This window comes from Phasianus colchicus, chromosome 1, assembly GCF_987193195.1.
Source record: "Phasianus colchicus chromosome 1, bPhaCol1.hap1.1, whole genome shotgun sequence".
Lineage (NCBI taxonomy): Eukaryota > Metazoa > Chordata > Aves > Galliformes > Phasianidae > Phasianus > Phasianus colchicus.
Genome location: NC_143436.1, coordinates 14,337,830 through 14,360,492, shown reverse-complemented (window position 1 = coordinate 14,360,492; position 22,663 = coordinate 14,337,830). Strand labels below are relative to the sequence as shown.

The 22,663-nt window shown below is 42.8% G+C and overlaps 1 protein-coding gene across 5 annotated transcripts in view; it reads right to left on the bottom strand.

The window, feature by feature from the left end:
- The window catches only part of LHFPL3 (LHFPL tetraspan subfamily member 3), a 237,490-nt gene that overhangs the window by 21,712 nt on the left and 193,115 nt on the right, over positions 1-22,663 (bottom strand). Inside the window, exon 3 of one of the 5 annotated variants that reach the window (XM_090135752.1) lies at positions 20,618-20,755. The exons of 2 other annotated variants lie outside the window; for them this stretch is intronic. In XM_090135752.1, coding sequence (XP_089991878.1) covers positions 20,618-20,755 — 138 coding nt within the window. Of the gene's footprint in view, positions 1-11,856; positions 11,905-20,617; positions 20,756-22,663 lie in introns of all 5 variants that reach the window. 2 more of the 5 variants (XM_090135763.1, XM_090135771.1) reach the window with 2 other exon arrangements.

Sequence of the window (22,663 nt, the reverse complement as noted above, 5' to 3'; positions counted from 1 at the left end):
TAGTCCAGCCATCAGCCCATCCCCACCATGCCCACTAACCACAATCCTCAGTGCCACATCTCCACATTTCTTGAACACCTCCAGGGACAGTGACTCCACAACCTCCATGGGCAATCTGTTCCAGTGTGTAAGAACAAATTTTTCCTAATATCCAACCTGATGCCCACAGGGATCATTATGAGGAACAACATTCATCCTACACTGAGCTGCTATACCTGAAATGAATAGGAAAATGGACTTGGGCAAAGGACAGGAAGCTGATCTCCATGATGTCTCTGGATCCATTTTGTGCAATAGCAGCACAAGATGGGCTCTAGTTGAATGGGGATTGAATGCTGATGAAAACCCTCAGGGAATTCAGTGATGGGGACTGGAACTCACTGATCTTTAGAGTCCCTTCCAACATTAAGCCATTCTGTAATTCTGTAATTCTACGATCTCTGCACAAATGGTTCTGGGAACTGCTCTTTTTATTTCTCTGCCATGCTAGGATTTTTCTAAGTTCAGCTGGGTGTTTACAATTAATAATGGATCCAACTCAGTAGAGATTTGTTGTGTCTTGGAAATGACACCAATCAAGATACACAAATGCAGCTAAAACAACAAAATATTAAGTAGTGTATGTGTTTGCTAACTATGCTGTGCTGACTTCCAAGGGTGGATGGCAGCTCTAAGCTCAATGCCTGGCTCCCTGTGGGCTTGGGTTGACTTTATTAAGTGGTTATGTCTCGTGCTTCAAAATTTCTTCCCAATGGAGCTGTAGCTGGGAGAAGTTGTTACAGCTTCTCCTCTTGTAGCCTTGGTGAAAACTGTTCGTTGTATCACCTCATATATTTCCTAACTCTGGCAAATAACAGAAATAAATCTGGGCACATTTATAACGCTGAGATTTCTCTGCTCAAGGCAGGACTTAGAGCAGCCAGGACTGAGTGTTTGACTGAGAGTGTTCTGCTGAATCAATGCTGCTGCTCTGTGGCATATGTGAGTGATGGGGTGTGACTGTACTGATACAAATACTGGGCTGGTAGAGAAGGAGGGCGCAGGAGAGGACCAACCACATGCAGCAGCGCTCCCTGGTGAGCAGCCGTTTCCCAGGCAGCTGGAAGACTGCTAATAATGGCTTTAGGATGACAGGTAATGGCCTTAAGTTGTGCCAGGGAAGGTTCAGGTTGGATATTAGAAACAATTTCTTCTCAGAAGGAGTGGTGAGGCACAGGCACAGGCTGTGTGGGAAGGTGATGGAGTCACTGTCCATGGAGATGTTCAAGAAATTTGGAGATGTAGCACTAAGGACGTGGTCAGTGGGCATGGTGGGATGGGTAGATGGTTGAACTAGATGACCTTAGTGGTGTTTTACAACCTCACAGAATCACAGAATCACACAGAATCAAAGAATCGTAGGGGTTGGAAGGGACCTCCAGAGATCATTGAGTCCAACCACCCTGCAGGTTCCCTATACCAGGTCGTACAAGTAGGTGTCCAGGCGGGTCTTGAATATCTCCAGAGAAGGAGACTCCACCACCTCCCTGGGCAGCCTGTTCCAGTGCTCTGTCACCCTCAATGATTCTAAGATTGTATGATTTCATACCTGAGGTCAATTCAGAGGCCCTGTCAGCCTATTCCTTTTTTTCTGGCAGTGGGTGCCTAGGGCACAGCAGGGAGATCTCTGGGGATGGATTAGAATATTGTGCCACCCAGCAATTTGCCTGTTGGGCTTGTGGAGACTATCATCAGGAATCACTGACTGGAAGAACTTTGCTTGCCTTTCTTCTGTGACTACATCCAGTAATTTTGTGAACTCTTTTAGCACATCTAGTCTCAGAGAGGAAAATAAGGGAAAGTGAAGTCTGGGTTGATAGGACGTGGCTGCCTGGCCTCAACCCACAGCCCGAGGCACAGTGTCAACCTCCAGGCCTTCTCACTCTCCTCAGGGCGAACTTGTGCTGACCTTTCTCCTTAGCAGGCACCATTCACCCGGTCAGTCATTAAGTTTTCAAGTGCGACGTGTGGTTTCAGATTTGAAAGAAAAATAGGGCTGTTCCCCCAGAATGGGAGTTTTTGCGTGAGCCCCAAGCTGACAGAAGAGGAGACATTTCTGAAGATCATGGAAACAGTTATGACAAGCACATTTGCTGCACCTTCTGGTGATATCACTGACAGTGAGGAAAAATAGGAACACGAGGATTTCTGATTAGCTGGGTAAATAGCCAAGTTATCTAATTGGATTCCTCCAGGCAGCTGCTATCCTTAGCAAGAAACATGACTATAATTCTATAATGGCACAATCTGGGAAATCCTGCCAAATACATGACCCCTATTTTTTACTCCTCTGAGCAAAATATTCATGGTTTTTCCAAGATGTGTCTGTCTATCAGACAGTGTTTAAAAACATATCTGAGCTTACTGGGCTCACAAAAAGAGGCAGGAGTAAGTTTTCAGGATGCACTGATTAGAAAAGGAACTCCTATCCCAACAGGTAGTAAGAGAAGAGTGTCATGCTCTGAGCATCACTAGAAGGATGTACATTTAGCCAAACTGGATGATTTTCCACTTGGGAAGTGATGTTCGCTATTTACTGAATTAATATTAATCACCAGACCAGAGTTACTACCTGGTTCTTAGAGTTTTTAAGTAAGTCAGAAAGCGGCCTGTGCTTTTGCTCAAGTGGCAGTCTATAAACACTGCCTGTTAACTTTCATACAAAGTGCTCATCAAGGTTTATGTGAAGGAGGCAGCCTTTGTAGGACTCAGTAAACTTTACCACTGTCAGTGACAGAGACGCTTTTAAAGCAGATGAGGAGCTCTGCCTTTTTATAAGACTCTGGACCAAGATCGTGGAGAGAGATTTATTATTAGGGGCACGTAATCTACAAATTAATTAAATTCTAAGCATGTGAATGGAGCATCATAATATTTTATACAAGCTGTATTTAATTAGACTTAGAATGTACAAGCATTGCTGTTAAGCTATGACTTGCACATATTTTGCAACACTGAAAACCTATTACAAATGATTTGACAATTTTTGCTGCAGGACATAATGTCCATCATGGCTGATATTGGTCAAACGGGATTAGCCCTTTCAAATGCTCTAATTTTGGATGTAATTTCTCTGGTATAATTATCCTGCCTATCTGGGCGCTAAAACCTTAACACTTAAGTTATGCACAGTACTCAAAATCACCAACCACTGCAAGCACTGTGGGATACAGATCTGAATGAGTTACCCCTATGCATGCCTGCTTATATCATCAATATAAAACAGATAAAATAGTTGTACTCTTTTTTGTTTATTAATTCTGATACGTAATTGTGAAATCTAATCTTCACTCTACAGTGATCCATTTAATCACAATTAATTCTTGTTACTTAAAAATCTTAATGGCGTCTCTGATCTTCTTAATCTGTCATGAACATTGCCTTTAAGGAGACTCAAAATTCACTTCTTAATTACAAAGCTCTTCAGAGGCAGGTGACGTGGTGGAAAAATTGTAAGTAACAGAGCTGAAATAAAAAGCTCAAGCTAGGTTATAGTAACTATTTCTAGGCCTGGTGTTCCAGCTTGAGCACCATTGGTAAGGTGGAGATACTTAAAGAATGAATGTCCTCTGGACGGTGGGTAGAAATAATTCTAATACAATGCCAGGTGTATCACAGGCATTTAACGTGCCCTCCATTCCTAATAACTAATGGAGGCTGGAAACATGTTAAGGCTACAAAAGAGGATATCTTCAGCAAAGGATGAGAGCTAGGTTCTAGCTACAGAACAAATGGTAGAAGCAGACCAGTTCTGCCTTACTTTGAGGTAAGCTCATCAAGGTTAACTTGGGCAAGAGCAAGGCACTGACCTTTCCTCCAGCAACTCCACACATATTGCATCTCCCTGGGGCACTGCAGTGAGAGAGTACGCATCTAGTCGTAAGGTAACACCTCAATGCCAGAGGCAGGAGTAACATGGGGGACCAAGGGAAGACCTGAAAATAAGGCCTGTCGATGGGTCTGATTCTCTGGAAATGGCTCACATCTGTGGAAAACTTGAAAACTTATAGGATTTGAAGCTCATTGTGGTAGCGCTGCGAGAAGAGATTCTGTGTCATATTGGGAAGCCTCCTGCAGAAGAAAGAGAAACAGGCAATCTGGAGAAAAGAAGAAGATCAGCAGGAAGGCCCAGAAGAGTGGCTTTATGGAAAATTTCGAAAGATTGGGCCATGAACTGGACAAAGAGGATGAAGGTGAAGAAGTGAAAGGATTTAGTGTGTTTTTTTTGGAGAACTGAAGCAAGGAATCAATTTTAGCTGTGACATTTTGAGGGAAGGCAAGGTGAATATCAAGAGGGCCAGAACAGAGAAGGTCACGAAGACTGAGGATGTAGCTATCAGACCTTACTGCGGGAAAAAATAATAATGAATATTTGTGTGTGGCACTGCAGAGGGAATTTAAGTGGGCTTAAATGACAGCATCAGCCTAGAAAGAAGAGGAAGGATGGTGAGAATGTTGGAAATAAAACTGAGGTCGTGCTGCCTGGATGTGGAAGATAATAGTTTTACCAACTACAGTCGAACAAGATAGGCATGTGAGGTAAGATAAGAGGTCACTTGTAGCTATAGCTGCATAGTTAAATGAAGTCATTTGACATTGCAGTTGTGGAGAGTAGAGACCTCCCTACAGAGAAGGGATGCAGACAATTCTGAAAAAGGTACAGACAGAGAGCAGACCCTAGGGCACTCAAGGTATTGTCCAGAAGCTGGCATTGCTCAGGAGGAACAATTCGGAAGACGGTGGACAACAGCTACATCAAAGCATGTGAGGAAAGAAGAGCACAAAATAAAGAGCATGAAGAACAAATATGAAGAATGCAGGGAGTAGGCAAAGTTGGGATTGTTTTTAGTGGCATCTCTGAATAGCCATCCTGCTGTAGCTCCCTGTATGAGTACTCTTTCTCCTTTCAGCAATGAAATCTCTACAGCATTTGAGAGTTTGGGGTATATTTGAGAGCTCAGCAGGTCAGAGGTGCACATGCACAGAGCCATGTATGGTGTCATATGTACTCCGTAGACCCTGGTGCATCGCTTACCCATCCCTTGAGTATGTGCCTGGGATTTGTCAGAGTCAGACACTTCAGTATCTGTGGACGAGTGTTTGGTACAGGAGAATCAACCCCTCCTCTGCTGTCTTAGAGAGTGACTTTCCCACATGTCTGAGCAGAAGCAGATTTTACAGACTAAAGGGATTATGTGCTGGATATTGCACATACAACACATCGACACACATCTGCTGCCAGCCTGGGACAATTTGACCCACTGGTTTTTGGGTGGTTGGCTTTATCATGTCCTTCAGTCAGGCGTACAGACTTTGTCCTACAGAGATCGTACACTATTCAGCCGGAGGTGAGTACACTCCCCACAGAGATGTGCTATTGATAGGGAGATGTAATGACTTAGATGAAATCATTACTTATCCTTCCAGTAAGTCATGTCCTGATTTAGTAACAAATTCCATTTGTAGATCATATTGTCTCCGGTGAGTCTGCTTTACAGCAGCAGTGCAAACAAATTAAACAAAGTTTTGATATGCTTTTATCAAAGATTTGTCCCTAGTGTCCTTTGATTTACTTCTTAAGTTCTCCTCTGGCACGAACTGGATGGAAGCAATATTTTCTCCCCTTCAAAGCCGATCTGAGCTCAAGCACCTCTGAGAATATATGAGCTCTGCTTTCAGAGCTGGCTTCAGGCATTCTGGAGAATGACTGTGCTCCCCTTAATATATAGTAGGCAGAAGATAACTGTATGTCTTCATTTCAGTGAAACTGCTTTTTTCTGCATTTCCTTGGCATCCAGATGGTGGTGCTCTTTGTGGCCTGAGCCACTGCCAAAATCAGAACAACCTGCTGCCTTTTCTCATTGGTTGATGAAGGGAGTTACAGAGGTGAATGTTCTCCTTGCCTTTAGAGACCTTTCCCTCTCTAGCAAAGACCAAATTCATGGACAGATCTCAGTTACAGGGAAAAATTCTTGTATTTTTCTCTTTTTGTAGTTGCATTACAGAGGTTAGAGATGGGAAAAACCCTTTAACTACTATATACATTGCTCAAAGTCTGTTGAAGTTGGTTGTCTCTATCAGGAAGTATGGTTTCCAGTGAACATGCAGTGAAATGTGGAGAAGGAAAAGAACACCCTGTTCCACTGGCAGCAGTATGCAGTCTTTGTCTCCAGTTTTCCAGAGAGCATTTTCTGCTGAAAGTGCTGTGACTAATAGGTTTCATGGTGCTAACATGATTCCCGGTGGGACTACAAAATGGAAATATATTTTAAGACCATATTTTAAGAATATATTTAAGAAAATACTTTTAAAGATGACAGCTAGAAAATTCCAAATAGCCATTCACCAGGAAGACAGGTAAAGCAGTGTGTACAACAGCATTACCCACTTCTAGCTCACTTTGTATATAATCATTTTCCAGGTTAATGCATTGCCAGGATAATAAAATGCTAATGCTCTGTCAAGGTTTCTTGCCCTCTTGTGTGTCAAATTCTCTGGGCAGTCTCAGTGCAGAGGAGGGATATCACTTGCTGTCATTATGAAAGAAGGATTTTCGTGGCAATCATATAACACAAATGCAACTCCAATGACAGCGGATGGCTTCCGATCGTTTGGCCAGATGCGGTGAGAGGTTCTACTCTGGTTCCTATGCCCTGTGGTTCCTATAGGACTGATAGCATCCTTCTGGCACAGGAATGCCTGTGGCAGGATAAGCTTTGGAGCTGCAGATACCAGCAAAGCCAAGCCACGTGGGCTTCAGATGAACCCAACCGAATTGTCTTTTATAGTGAGTGTGGGACAGGACCCTGCCCTTCTCTATAAACTATCCCAAGATCTTTGAACCACTACAGACCGTCATGTCTTGTAGCCACTGGCCATAGGAAAATGGGCATTCTGGGGACTCATGATGCAGAAAAGTTGCCCAGCCTTAATGTTAGATTGTAACAGTGCTTTGCTGCATGAAGGTTTGAGGTCAGCTGAGCTTTACGCTGTCACTCATAAAGACCCTGCAATTTTCACACATCAGGAAGCTGGATAAGGCTTTGGGCAAGGAAGACATCGGTATTCCACATGGAATACCTTTCCTAGCTGTCCCACGTGCTTTTGGGAGCAATTTGGTCTGTGGCATCCAGCCAGCAAACCACTTAGACAGGAGCACCTCTTCATCCATGGACCATCCTGCTGAATTCGTTATGGCTCCTTATATTCTTTCGGGAATGAATGTGCTTCACTGAGCTGAGTCCAGCCTTTCTCTCATCCCCATGTAAAGCTCCTTCAGGTCCCTTGAAACCATTTTAGTGTGCTGGATAGGCCAAGACACTGACCAGGACTGTGCTGCTTGCTTTAGGCATAGCCACATTTTCAAAAATGAATGAGCAGGGCCAAGTTTAGCTTCAAGTTAAAAAGTAGCACTCTTTGTTGCAAAGAATATGAAAATCTGGAAGAGGGGAGCTGTGCTTGTTCACATGTACTCTTCTTTACTCCATGGCTTGCGCTCACACAGGATTGGCAATGCTGGTGAGATTGGTACAATGCTGTAAAATGGCAGATAAGAGCAGAGGAGGAAAGGACGAGTTATGCTTTTTATTATTACTGGATCCCAGGCCCTCAAAGGTGAGGGAGCAGCAGCCTGAACAAGCATGAGTAGATGGATCAAGTGGAAATGTTGGGACAGAAGATCTTGTGAAGATGACAGAGGTCAACACAAATACCAAGCAGAAAAAGACTGCCAGGGGTTAGGAAAAGACATAAAAAATGTCCCACTCAAGGCAAGCTTAGGTCCATGGTGCAGAGAATATCTAAACACACAGAACAGAGGAAGAAGCAAAGTAGGCAAGAGAGCTAGACAATGTGATTGCTTTGGAGAGCATTGGCTAATGCTCACTGCTGCTGTTGGACACAGCAAGGAGCAGGGAAATGGTGATGACATTCACTGTGAAGAGCTGTGTCTTTGCCTGGGAAGCCCAGAAGGTGCTGTGGGAAATCCTAGTGTATGTGTTTCTTTTACTGAAAGATAATGGAGAGATGCTGGAAGCCAGACACCTAATCTGATGGGCAGAGCTGCAAACAGCCGAAGGTTGAATGAAATTATAGGGGGCAATTCTGATCAATGATGATATTCTGGGAATGACTTTCAGAGGAGTTAGCCTTCACATGAGGGATAAAACCGTGCTGCAGGTAATAAAGAAAAACTATTCCTGTCATTTGCTCAGAATGATATAACTGGAGAAGATAACTGTGCTGAGCACCTGGTGAAGGATGGGTTTTCTGAGGCTTGAAGGGAAACCAACCATGGCAACAGGGTTTGCAGAAGAAGATGTGAGAGCACGTTCTAATGGGACTGGAGTATAACTCAATTGTGATTCTAAGTTGGAAGTACCAGAAAAAAGGAGATATGCTGGTCAGTATAGGCTAGTTTAGCACAAGTTTTTCAGCCAAGTGTCATTAGGTTATATTCTTATGTTTGGAGAACACTAATTAACAAATGAATGGCTTTGCTGAAAGCCGAGTATGAAGAAAGGCTGAGGGAACTGGGCTTGTTTAGCCTGGAAAAGAGAAGACTCCGGGGAGACCTCATTGTGGCCTTCCAGTACTTGAAGGGAGCATATAAACAGGAGCAGGAACGGCTGTTTAAAAGGGTGGATAGTGATAGGACAAAGGGGAATGATTTTAAACTGAGACAGGGGAGGTTTACATTAGATATTAGGAGAAAGTTTTTCACACAGAGGGTGGTGACACATTGTGGATGCCCCATCCCTGGAGGCATTCAAGGCCAGGCTGGATGTGGCTCTGGGCAGCCTGGTCTGGTGGTTGGCAACCCTGCACATAGCAGGGGAATTGAAACTAGATGATCATTGTGGTCTTTTTCAACCCAGGCCATTCTATGATTCTATGAAAGGCTCTGCAGACAACCTTTAGACACGTTGGGTAGCTCTGTGCACATTACTGAAACTGTCTGACTGCGTAATGCCAACCTGCACCCATGTGAGGATGTGCATAGAAGAGAGATGGTGACATTCAACAGCCTGCAGCAGTTCCACAGGACTGTCCTCTCCTGCTGATGAGGTGGTGTCCTGGTGTCAGCCACTCACTGTGCAGGCCATCTAATGTGGTGATTGAATTCTGCAGCTGCAGTTGTTAACATAGTTTAAAATAACACAATGATGAAAAAAATCAGAAGGAGAGGATTTCAGGAGGTCATGCAGACCACTCCTTGTTCCAGGGCAACTAATTGCACTGATGGCACTTCTGATACGTTGCCCTGATTTGTCCTTAAGCCTCTCTGAAAGTGGCAGCTCCCCTTCAGGGAAAGAAACACAGTTTCAGGTGCTACTGAACCCATACAGGTGCTGAAAGACAAAAATACCCTCTCTCCTTTATGGAGCACCCCCTTGGACTTGTAAGATAAGAGAAAAGAGTTGAGGACATCTCTGTCATGCAAGGGGAATCAGAAGGGAAACCAGGCTTGTTCCAACAGTGCCGGGCCGTCACAGCACCCAGAGAGGGCTGAGTAAAGAGATGGCTGTCAAACACATGGATTATAGGTGTGAATAGGCAGAAGCATTGCACACATCAGCAGTTATCTGCCAGGCACTGGTGCCTAAGAGTCAGCTGGTGGGAGCAATCCTGTAATGGGGGGCCAGGGCTGAGAGGAGGCAGTGGCAATCAGGGAGAATTAGTCCAGTTCAGGTAATCTGAATTTTGAACCAAGAGAAGACTAGGGGAAGGAAATGAGAAGAAAAATGATAATCTGAGTACTGTGGAAGGAGGGAATATTTCTTGTCATATTGGCACAGCAAAGCAAGACTTGAAGAGCTGAAGTGGCTGGCAGTAGTAAAGGTCTAGTAGTGAAGTAGTAAAGTAAGGTAGCGCTCCTGCATTGGGGCCGTGGCTGAGCTTCAGTGTCAGACTGCTTGTGGGAGGCAGTGCAATCACATAACAGCTATTGAGTCCTTGTTTTTCTGCAACACACCCCAGCATTAACTGTATTTGAAAATACAGCTTCCAGGCTTCTTTTACAGTTGTTTCAAAAAATAATCTTACCTCTGTAGAGTCTTATCTTGTGTGCTCTACTTTTTCCCTAGGTTTTTGTTCACCACTGATGTTAATTAGGAACTTCCTTAGCCTTGTTTTTCTGATGTTTTCCTTTGTTACTGAAGATAGAGAAGGTGACATTGCTCACCAGGTGGATTTTCTCAGCTCTGACAGTCTAATCATTAGCGTCTTAAGGAACAGAGGTAGAGATCTTACATGAGAAAATTGAGATAAACTATAAAAACATCACATAGATGGCTGTCAGTGTCATTTGCCACAGCTCTGATAATTCAAAAATAGATATATTTTTGGAAAGTCATTCTGTTCCCACACAACACCTGCTATAATTCCACACATTATAGGATAGTGTACAATGGAGTGAAGTGATGGTTTTGTGGCATGATAAGAAAAGACAGCAAATGCCTATGAGTGTAGCTTGATAGCAAGCAGCTGAACTGGGCACACTGAGAAAAGTAACTGACATTTTATTATGCAGAAAAGTGGAACAGTGACCAGTGCATTGACCTCTGGTGAACTGGTTTCACATTATAATTTACAGCATAGTGAAAGCTATTTTGGTGGCTTTACTGTACTCTCCACCAATGTAGACATGAAATTACAGAAACTTTGAAAAAAATAAGTTGAAAGGGATTTCTAGAAGTCAGTGCAGTGTAATCTGTTCAAGGAAGATCCAACTAGAGCAGGTTGCTTAGGGTCATGTTCCGTCAAGTTCTGAGTATCTCCAAGGATGGGGATGACGCTACCTTGCCAGGTAACCTGGTCAATATTTGATCTTATTCATCACAAAAACTCACAGTACACTGAAAATATGAGTGGCCAATCCTGGGTGAACAGGAATCCAGACAAGGAATAACTGAGTTCTGCCTCTCCTTACCAGACAGCACCAGAACATTCACGTGAATAAATGTATTTCAAGACACTGATCAGTGTTACCCTTATAAACACTAAGATTAAAAGAAATATATAAACACAGGAGAATATAATCTTCAGAATCACAGAATCAGGGAATGGTTTGGGTTGGAAGGGACCTTGAAGGCCACACAGTTCCAGCCTCCTGCTGTGGGTTGGTTGCCACCCACTGAGCCAGGTTGAGCAAAGCCCCATCGAACTGGCCATGAGCGCTTCCAGAGATGGGGTATCAGTAACTTCTCTTTGTCCATAGCAGTCTTTTTTAAGAATACTGTGAAAACATAACATCCGTAATTCCAGTGTGGTACTTGTCTCATGAAATAAGATGCTTTACAACAGAAAGAACTATGACAAAGCATTAGCACTGCAAAGCACAGATGTGCATAGCAGAGTCGTACACAGCAGGCAGCTGCACCAGTATCAGGCTTGAATTTTGGAAAAAGCAAACCAGAAGCTTCTGCTTTTCAGCGATAAGCACAGGAGCAATGTCAATACTGTTTCTGATCCATTTGGCCTGAAAACTTAAATAACTCTGCAGCACACTTCTGAACAGCCATAACCAATTGGGCCCTGATCCTTGCAGGTGTTTCTGAACGTTACTCAAGAATAACACACACGGTTTGCAGATTTGCCACTAAGCAGTTGCCACAAGCTACTGAAAAAGACAAATTATTATGACTATTAAAAAAAAAAAAGCTGGGAATATAAAAATCAAATGAATGCTTAAACGTTGCTGAGCATGCTGCCTAACATCAGAAACACGAGACAACAGCAGAAAGCCATGCAACGTATTTTGGCAGAAGCGCGCAAACACTCCACAGCTCGTCCCTTGGATGCCATGCTCACACTTACATTAGTCTGTGTCATACTACCTTAACTTGTTTTAAGCATTTCCATCATCTGTGAGGTTGGGAGGGAAAAACAGAACAGTTAAGGTATAATCAAATGAGATTATGCACATCGTAGTATGATTTGTAAACAATATTATTTGCTACAGTGGGGAGAGTGGGAATCATTCAGGTTTCTGCTGCTATTTAACCAGATAAGGAACTTTCTGAAAGGCAGGAGTAATTCAGCGGGTTACGAAGGAGGTGGATGAAAAGGTACAATTAACAGAGGAGAAACAGTGACAGAACTTAAATAAACACAAAACAGCAAAGTCATCCTAAGGATTATTGTGTGTTGCTGACTTTTTTTGCTGTCATGCCAGAATCAAAACTCCAGGTAACATCTTTTGATCAGTGGGCAATTTTAAGCACTATGTTAACCACACTACTTCAGAAGTATTTGAATAAAGGTGTAAAATTAAAAAAAAAAAAATCACAAATCAGAAATGTTGAACAGTTATTGAGATGAAAGACAAAAACACATCAGTTACTACATCAGTAAATACAGATCTACAGAATTTTGTCTTCTGGATCAGAAGTTAAAGTAAAAAAGATATACTATCTGACTCCTGTTGGTGTACTGCTTGTCTTTTTTGATTGTACTTCCAAAAACAATGGCACTGTCTGAAAGAACCCAACCTACCTGGTGTGCACAATGGCTTACGTCTGAAGGGCGGCCATGGCTTATGCTTCTAATTATGCACCCATGGAAGTATGCTCTGGTGGGGTCCTGCACACCCAGTGCCCTGGGGAAGCCAACAGGGAACCTGAAGATACTTCAGGACTCTGAGAAACATATCTTTAGCTACATACTCAGGTAATTTCTTGTGAATTTACAGCACAGCCTTTTGTGCCCAGTGAGGAAACACGCTGAAAGTCACCTACAAGCGAAAGGATTTATATATAAAAAAAGGAAAAGTGTGCCTGCATGTCTGTATGCTACACTGCTGAACATCTAAAAATTTGTAACAAGCATGGGAGAAAGAAAAGAGGCTCTTCTATGGGAGCAGCAGAGCAATCAATTGGGCTAAACTTCTGCTATTCCAGAGGGGCCTCAAAGGAGATGCTAAAATAGAGTCTCAGATCTTAAAGCAATCATTTATTAACTAAAAACACAGCCCAGTGGTTCCAATATCAGCCCAAGATTGTTTGAAAAATAATTTAAGAATTTCAAACTGGATTTGACATATGAATCACAAATAGCCAACATAGAAACAAGCATGTCTTCTAACTGTTTCTAATGTAGAAGAAGTGTAAAATACACCAGTGAAGTTAGAAGTAATAGCTGGAAGTATCTAAATAGAATGTTTAAACAGCTGACACAGCCTTGGTGAAAATAATATTAACTTCTCTAAAGCTTTACAGCAGGTGGTAAGAATTTTATTTTTTAAAACAAATCAGCTGGATTTCTGTCGTTCTTGGAAGCTGTAACTGCATGTAGGCTGTCACTGGATTGCCTCCTAAAACAAGGAGTTGGATTGGCTCCTACCTCTATTTGGGCAATGAAAGACGGAACAGAGACATTGAAGGATACACGTACTGGCTGAGTACTGAAATATAAAGCAAAGCATCTATCTCATCTATAACACTGGGGGGAAAAAAAAAGAAAAAAAAAGAGGTTAAATACTCTGTCCAATAAATGATATAGCCAACATTTTACTTTCCCTCCTGTGTTAGTTTGCTCCTTCTGCACTGCCAGACCAACATGGAAGCATTTGTAGGCACGTAATTGCACTTCACTGCCTGCCTCCTTTCTATACATCCTGGCCAGGTGGAGCTGATGTTTGGTGCAGGTTGGGTGGCAGCTGTTACAAGTCAGCAGCACCACAATGATTTGGTACACTTGGGAAATGTCCTAGAAAAACCCAGAACCTATTCAAGCATGCACTGATGAAGGCTCCATCCTCCCAGTGCCCTGCCTTTCCCCAGACACATGCACTTTCCACAGGAATCCAAGGACATTCCTGCTCCTCTTTCTGCCCCCCTGGGACACACCAGCTGTCCAGCCATGCAATCCCATCCGTTGGCCTAGGGGAGGCCTAGGGGAGCCCAGGCATTTATTGCCTAGGCTGAGGTTCTCCATCCTCATGGAGATGAAGGCTTAGTTATCTCCCTGTCAGCACAAATACATACAAGGGGAGCTGCTGGATCCATTCCAGCCTCAGGAACTTCCAGCACATGCTTCCCGCCCCAGGTAGCTTCCCTCAGCAGGACACGTTCCTGCCAACACTTTAATCAGGCTGAGGAACATCTCCCCTCTGTATATACGTAAGCATTGCATAGCCATACTAAGAATCATTTCTGTCCCTCAACTGATTTGCTTTGCTCAGATGTAAAACTCTTGTCCTCCTTTTAGCTCCTTCTTGGCTTTGGACTCAATGATCTTTATGGGTCCCTTCCAACTCAGGATATTCTATGATTCTGTGAGTGCTGTACCTCTCACTATGTCATAATTCCTGCATCAGTCTGTATCCCAAAACACAGGATTTTACACAGGTTAAGTATATATAGCTGGTGACTGTCTCCTATACAAACCCAGTAATAGGAACAATCCAGCACCTGGTGAACTGGGAAGATCAGTCCCGATTCTCTTTTCTTAGGTAAACCAAGATAATATACACGAGATACTGGCAGGCCTGAGGCCAACTAGGGATATGCCCACACTCATGTTTTGACTCGGATCAGGAGTATACTTCTGAGGTGAATTTCCCATCAACTATGCTTGTTCCAGCTGATAATTGGCTGATAACCACAGGGACAAGAAGGAGGCTGGGTGAAATAATGACCTCCCCACACCGTGCTGCTGGCGCAGACATGGGGCCTCAAGCATGAGCTGCTCACCTCACAGCACTACTGCTAACATGGGCACTGCCTGGGAGAATCCTGCTGTCTTGATTGATCTTATTTAAATCAATGCAGTTGTTTGTGTGAATAAAGTAGACAGATCTGCCCCTAAGTGGCATTTACTCTACCCTATTATTTGGTGTATAAAGGGACAGTGGTAAATATTTTGTTACTACTGTGAATTCAGAAAAAATCTATTAAAGTTTTTAAGAAAGTCCATACTTACACTGGCATTACCAATTTTAGCACTTGACTGTTTTTATTTGGATACGTAAAGCAGCCCTACTCTGGAGCAAGTGTAGGGAGAACCATTTGTCTTTTGGGATCGTTGAATATAGAGCTAGAGGAAGAAATAATCAATTTTGTTATAATCCTTTTCTTCTCAACTATCAAATTTTGCAGGTTACATATCTGTGTATTGCTGTTTATATATTCTTTTAGCTCTGTTAGTGGTGACAGTAAAATTCTCCATGATGTATATAACAAATAATAATTTGCATCTAGAAATACTGATGATGTCTTGCCTATGGCAACAAACAGGTTTTAAAACAACAGCAAAACGTGCCATGTCTTCTTAATTAGTCTCCATTGATTAAACATGCAGATTCACAAAAAGCCTGACACAACTGAAAGAAGGATAACTAATGGAATGGTTGTATTCCCTAAATCACATGCAATTCATCTTTACTAAGCTAGCTGAGCCCCTGTAATCTTAAAGTATTTATGAAATAATGGGCAGAAAGCTATAGGTCAAGCATATTTGGTACAAAAAATGTTTGTTTAATTCGTTTCTTAGGAGGAAATTCTATTCCTGATGGAAAAGGAGAGAGCTCAATGTGTTAAAGCCACAGACATCTTGCAGTAAGACATAAGAAACATAGAACGGTACTGGAAGCAATCTTTACAGTGCTGAGATTTTGTTCTGTATAATTAAACATCTCAGTTCAGCCACAGAAACCTGCATCGACCTCGCCTGCCCTATTTTACACATCACAGCAATTAGAGAAGCACATTGTATATATTTAGACAAAGACTGTATGGCAGGAGCTGGTGATATAGTGACTCAGCACGGCATCATCAGAAGGTATTAGCGGTACTCAGGCTTTGTACACCCCTGGGAGGGCCAGACCTGTCAGATTAATACAAAGGACTATTTCTGTATCACCCAGAAAGTTTCTGCCATACATCAAACTGCACTGGCTGCTTATTTTAGATGACAGCAATTCATACGTTTTTCTCGAACAATAAAATCTTTAGCGTTTTTTGGTTATGCACATCTCCTACAATGAATCTTTCCTTTGAAGCATTTTGCAGAGGAAAGGTTTCTAAATGGAGAGCATCAGAGACATTTTCATCAGACATTTCCAACATACCAGTGAATTAACCACCCACGCATCAAAAGCAGGCAGCTGTGCTCACATGCTGATGCAGTACCAGGGAGTACGCTGGGTGCGTACTTTGGGATGGACCAACATCTGGATGAGTGCCCTGCTCTGTTGTGCCCTGTTGGGGCTCAGCCTCACGCAGCACCTCTCGGAGGAGATTGGGTTCTTCAGTTGTTTGCAAAAGGAGCTCAAATAACCTGGCATTGGGATGAGGCCTTTCGGTAGTAACAGAATAATGCTACTTGTTCTCAGATTCAGATTTGATCAACAGCTTTGTTTTTATGCTCCATTATTTCATTTCTTGATAATTCTTGAGAACTCTTAATTTCTGTAAGCATTTTTCCTTTAAATTAGCTTTAAGAACAGCTGCAGCCATTGTATAGTGTGTAAATGCAGAATAATTAAATCTTGCCCTTTTCCTTCATTGTCTCTCTCTGTCTGCAGTGAAAGATCTCCTTCCCCACTCACAGCCCCAGCACATCTCTGACGAAGCCCAGCCCTCCTCTCTCTCCGTTTCCACACTCCAACAGGGACATCATCCTCCATCTCTTCCTCCTGCACCTCCACCACCATGACCTTTCCAAAGTTGAAAACTGTTTTTTTTTACTTATCCTGTTCATTTCTTCTCACTGCAATGGAAATCTCGTCCTTCTTCCCATCCACTTTGTTTTTATTCTTGAAAACAACTTGCCTGAAAACTGGTGTATTGCTGCAGGTGTTGTTGATGTTGGGTCATATGAATGGGTCATGCAATCCTGACTCGTGCAGCCTGGTGCTAGTGGAGGGGCTGTGCTCTGTCTTGGTTGCCTGTAAACTTGCCTGTAGTATTGGAGTGTTAGCCTAAATCTAAGTACTTCACCTCCTGCCTTCTTCCACATCCCTGCACTGATGGGTCAGATCCCAACTATGAACACGTGGAGCACTGGAAGACACTGGAGAGGTCTCAGTTGCTTCTCCATGGGTGGAATCAAGGATTTCAAACAACTTTGAGAGAGAGAATGAAAATCACCACAAAAGCTAGGTAATTTCACCAAAGATCATTAATGTTGCCTTTCACAATGTGTTCCTTGAGTAAATCTCAGAAAAGTATTGTTAAAGAGGTCAGTTATTAACTCTACTCTAATAGTACAGTGAAGTCATTTGGAGAAAGTGACATTGGAACCATAAATAAAACAGAAGTGAGCTTTTCTGAGTCAGAGGCTGACTATTAGTGCCTTCTGCCTCAATGCCAATGGATGTCTGTCTCCACTTTCCCATTGCCCTTTCGAGGTTCCATATCAGCTGCCCAACCTTGCTCACCAAAGCACTTACCAAAATGCCTTAATTGGAGTACACTCCCAGGTCACACTTGGTAAAACTTAGCTGTGTCTGCACATTGCTAAATGAGGATGGATTAATTACACGCTTAAAAGCTTTGCTGGATGGACAGCTGCACTCTAAAGCCAGACCAACCTTCACTGCTTGAGCCTGGAGAGAGGAGAAAGTGTTTTTCTCCTTCTCACACTGCCTGAGAAAAGGGTGAACAGGAGGAGCACTGACTTGGTTTCTGCATCAGAGCAGGCGGTACACAGCTGTCAGTGGTGCAGGAAGTGACGTGTGAGGCTCTGAGCACTTGCCCACATCCCAGAACACCCCCAGAGAGCCACCAGCAAGGCTGGCTGATAAGTGCACCACATAACAATGGGTCTGCCATGATTTTAATACAAACATTTGGAGAAAAGGACTCCCTGCTGGGAAAAAAAAAATCTCATAAAAATATCCAACATTTTTTGTGCAGGTACTTATTAATATTATCATAAAATCACAGAATCATTAAGGTTGGAAAAGGCCTCTAAGATCATCTAATCAAACCGTCCATCTACCACTAGTATTGTCCTCTAAACCATATTTTTAAGTACCACATCTACCCTTTCCTTAAGCACTTCCAGAAACACTGACTCTACCTCCTTCCTGGGCAGCCTGTTCCAATACCTCACCGTTCTTCTGAGAAGGAATACACAATCTGAACCTCCCCTGGTGCAAATTGAGTCCACTCTCTCTTGTCTGAGTAGTAGTATACTAAGATAATTAGTAATAATATTAATAATCACCAGTATAAAAAGCATTGTCCTTTAAATGAGAACTGGGTATTAGTAATACTTTTATTTAAGCAGCTCTTTATGTGCAAAACATGTCAGGGATGGTGTCTAAGAGATGCAGTGCAGGGGTGCTGGAGCCCCCACTACCTCAGCTACTAAACAGCCTTTAAACTATGGAATAAAAGAACCACAGTGTGTCTGTTCATATAGGAACACACCATTTAACACCCTGATAAAATGAAAGACTATATTTCTTACACCTTTTTTCTGACCAAATCTTATTTCCAGAGAAACAACAAAGTTTAGACTTAATCTGCTTAATCATACTTCTATTTTTATCCCTTTGTGTTGTTATCATCTACGTGCAATATTTAAAAAATTTGTCCTCAAATTTCTTTCCCCCTTCACATGCATTATTTTTGCTTCTGAGTGATATGGTTTATCCTTACATAGTAAACTCACCTGTGGTACTGGGGACAAAGATCTCCCTGCTGAAACACTCTAGTTAACAGGAATTTCAATATTTATCTCTATGGCAGATGGGTCAGGTACCTTTTAGATCCTTTCCCTTTTAAGCTGTACCTTTTGTTTCAGGTCTCCCTGGATTCCCAGTATTGCTCACTGCAGTGTGAGCACAGGGTCTCACTGCTGGAGCTGAAACAACCATTGGTTTTATTTTTAGTTCAGCAGCAAAACCAGAAGAAAAAAAAAAAAGAAAAAGCTTTCTATCAGCCTTCTGAAATGAAATCCTGAAAATTTCAGATCAGCAAAACACATGATTCGAGGGACAAGTTATAAAAGTAGAGGAAAAAAGCCTGGCAGCACAAAGCGGAGAAGTCAGATGGCAGCTATTCTTCCCTGACCTGGTACTCAAAGGAAGGAGTGTTCACTGAGGTCAAAGCCACGCTCTGCTCCATGCACGGATTTGAGCCAAGGCTTTTCTTTTACTGAAGATGTTCCCTAACTCCAGGCAGAGGTCGCCTGAAATAAGATGTTCTCCAGCTCTCCTGCGGTGCCTGTTTTAATTTTCATTGCAGCAGCACAAACTCTCAGCAGTCGCAGGGGAAAGAGCACGTGTGAAAAGTGACTGCAGCCTGGTGGGTATGGTACCGTTGGGTTTGTGCCTGGTGACAATGACTATTGCAGCCCCTATTAAACCACAGGGAAAGAATACATTTGGGGCACTTCTCCCCATGTTTTCTGGCAGAGTGATGGATTAATGGGGACCTTCCGAAGGGTGGACAGTGGTGGGTCCTCCTTCGTGGAGAAGGGGAGGGCTGGAGCCCCACATTCTGAACAATCAGCAGTACACCTGGCAGAGAAGAGGGAAGCAAATACCGAGGTCCAAATTATCAGATAAAACTATGCTGAATTTGACCCAAATTCATAAATAATTGTGTTATGACCCCACGTGGGATTTTGAATTAATGAAAGTAAGAAAAACAAATGATACTGTTAAACACTGCTCACTATCTCTGAACATCATGTGCATTAAAATTGCCACTTTCTGTGACATCCTATGGCCACACATGGGAAGGCTGCTGGTGAATATTGCTCCACACCATAGGGGTCAAGACAACATCATGGTCTCAATTGCACCCCTATGATCTCCTCACCCCTCTTTGAGCCAGTCCAAACCTGCAGGACCTGCACACTGATGCTATGTCACAAATTCCACTGTTTTAGGTTGGGAATTCCTGAGGCTGCATGTCAGCTCCATTGCACGCATTATTATTTCTATATCTAAATCTTCTTTAAATATTGAGCAAGTTCTTTTCATAGCTGAGCAGTCACTCCAGCAGGTGTGGAGGTTGATTTACAGTTTGTACTTTGTACACTTTCTGTAGCAGAGCATAAAAATGAAAGGCTTACATCAAATTCATTCATACATGGACACATTCAAGAAAAAATTAATTTTAAAGCACTTACACGGTATATAATGATTCTATGTCATACCTTACAAATCTATAAAGTAATTTATAATATAAAGTCTGCTTTAGAAGAGGGCTGCAGTAGAACAGATATGAAGGCAATTTAGATCAAAAATATCCTGGTGCTGTACTCCCCCAGATATCTGCAATTCAGATCTGATAGGAATCATGAGTAATCAGTTTTTAAAGCAAAAAACCTTATACAGGGAAAGGCTCTCATTACAATACCCACTTGCAAAACCAGGCTATTCTAGGACAAATTAAGTTTTCTAACCGTCATTGTGCAGCACGCTAGATAAGGTGTGAGATTCAGATCTCAAACGAATCTAAATCAGGAATCATGGATATGTAGGACTAGAATAAACTCATTTAGATGAGTACTGGATAAATGTCATGCGACACTTCAATATCAGAGCCATTATAATTAACCTGAAGAGAGTTTCCACCCTGTCCATAAGATACTACAGCCATGGTCCTTCTCTTCTGACCTGCACAACCCACAGAGGGCACCACTGCAGAGGATGAGCATCTTCTCTGCAACATTTGAGCATGGGTCTCTTGGTATCCCGTCCAATGCTTTGTGTTTCTGGGGACTGCCAGCTTCCTTCTGCTTTCTTCAGCAGGATCTGGGAATTACGAACACTTCTGAGCCCCAACCACTCAAAGCAATATTGTGCTTGTAAATTCCCCCACGCTGAACACTTGCCATTAGAAAATTGCAGAATCATAGAGCTGTTTGAGATGGAAGAGACCTCTAAAGATCATCCCCTGCAATGAACAGGGACACCTACAGCTAGATCAGGTTGCTCAGAGCCCCATCCAGCCTGATCTTGAATGTTTCCAAGGACGGGGCATCCACCACCTCTCTGGGCAATCTGTGCCAGTGCCTCACCAACCTTACTTTAAAAAAACCCACTTTCCTGAGGTAGGCAATCATAAAAAATGTTCAAAGGCAAGTAATGACTTGGACTCAACCCTAGGATGATCAGATACATCTCACCTGAAGTTGCAGGCTGGCACAGGCAGAACGGAGTGCTGAGCCTAACGAACTGGCAGCCAGCTGGTGTCACAGCTCCTGCTCCCTTGCACCTGTGTTTTTTCAGGGAGCAGTCTTGCTCTTTCTTCAAGTAGCAATTTCATATACTAACAGTACAAGGAGTAAAATATACAGCACTGGCTGAGAAATTCTGCCATGCTCCTCTTCCCAGCACTCATTCAACTTGGCTTGCATGAGGCACTGGGGTAGCTGACTCTAATTCAGACACAGTGCAATCCCTCATCTTCTCAGGAGAAGAAAAAGACATAATTAGATTGAGGTGGCTCCTAAAAGGTGCATATTTCAAAGGCAAAACTAGAACATAATGCTTTCAGAAAATCCATAACCAAAATATAATCTGTGCACACAGACTGAAGGAAAATGCTGTTCTTCACTACAGCCAATGTCTGACCATTCCTACTTCTCATATCGGAGGGATAAAGGCCTAGCTTAAACTCCCCACACTGTGAATTCTGAGTTATTTATAAAAAGTGGTATAACGAGTCAGCAGGCAACAGCCTGCACAGCCACAGTGACCTGGGGAGAAACCCTGGTGATGGAATGGCAGAACCCTCCCTGTGGATGCACCAGACATGAAGGATGGAAGAGCTGCTCCTTGACCAGGTTTCTCAAAAGCAATTAAGGATATTGGATGCTTTTAAACTGAAACAGATTTTGTTGGATGTTTTCTTTATGGAAGCCTGTACAAACTGGGTCCCCCAAGAGCCAAAGATCCTTAGGAACAGGTTGATTGTTGCCAGCCTTCTTGCAGCCCACAGCTGCCATGTTGCTGGCATGTGTGGAGGAGGAAAAGCCCTTCTAGCTCCAGCAGCAATGCATGAAGAAGAAAGAGCTGTTAGTCTGAAACAATGAAATGGAACAGGAGGCAGATTTCAAAGGAACCTGAAGAAAACTGGCATCCAGCTCAATGGGAATGCCTCAGGTCCAGACTTTACCTATTTCTGTACAGAAAGCAAGCTAAGGCTGCAACCTGCACAACCACTTTAAACAAAAGGAGCTTTGTTATCAGAAGGTGATTGTCTGCAATTGGGAAGCGGGAGGAATCAGTGGGGTGCAGGAGGAGCCCCACTCTGCTTCTCTCAGAGTGAGGTGCACTCTGCTGTGCATTTTGCTGAGCATTTTGCACGCTCCCCTTTGTGGTTACTTATACATACCCACAGCCTTAATCATTTGGGCTGGAGTCCTCTGTGACTTCTTCCTGCCTCTGGTTGCATTTTTTTTTCTTTAAAGTTTCAGAATAACAGTTCAGCAGTTTTTGAGAATCTGTATGATTGCCTAAGGAGTTCCTGACTCTGAGAAAAGACAAAACTCATCAGTTTTCCTGAGATTGTCACAGTAGTACTCAAATATTCAATAAGGGGTATTTGGATGGAAATTTTCTGATTTGTGATTGTGAAAACTAAAGATAAAGATCTTGATAATTAAATGTCAGTGTAGGCATAGCCCACCATTGCACTACTATGGGGATCCAGAATGC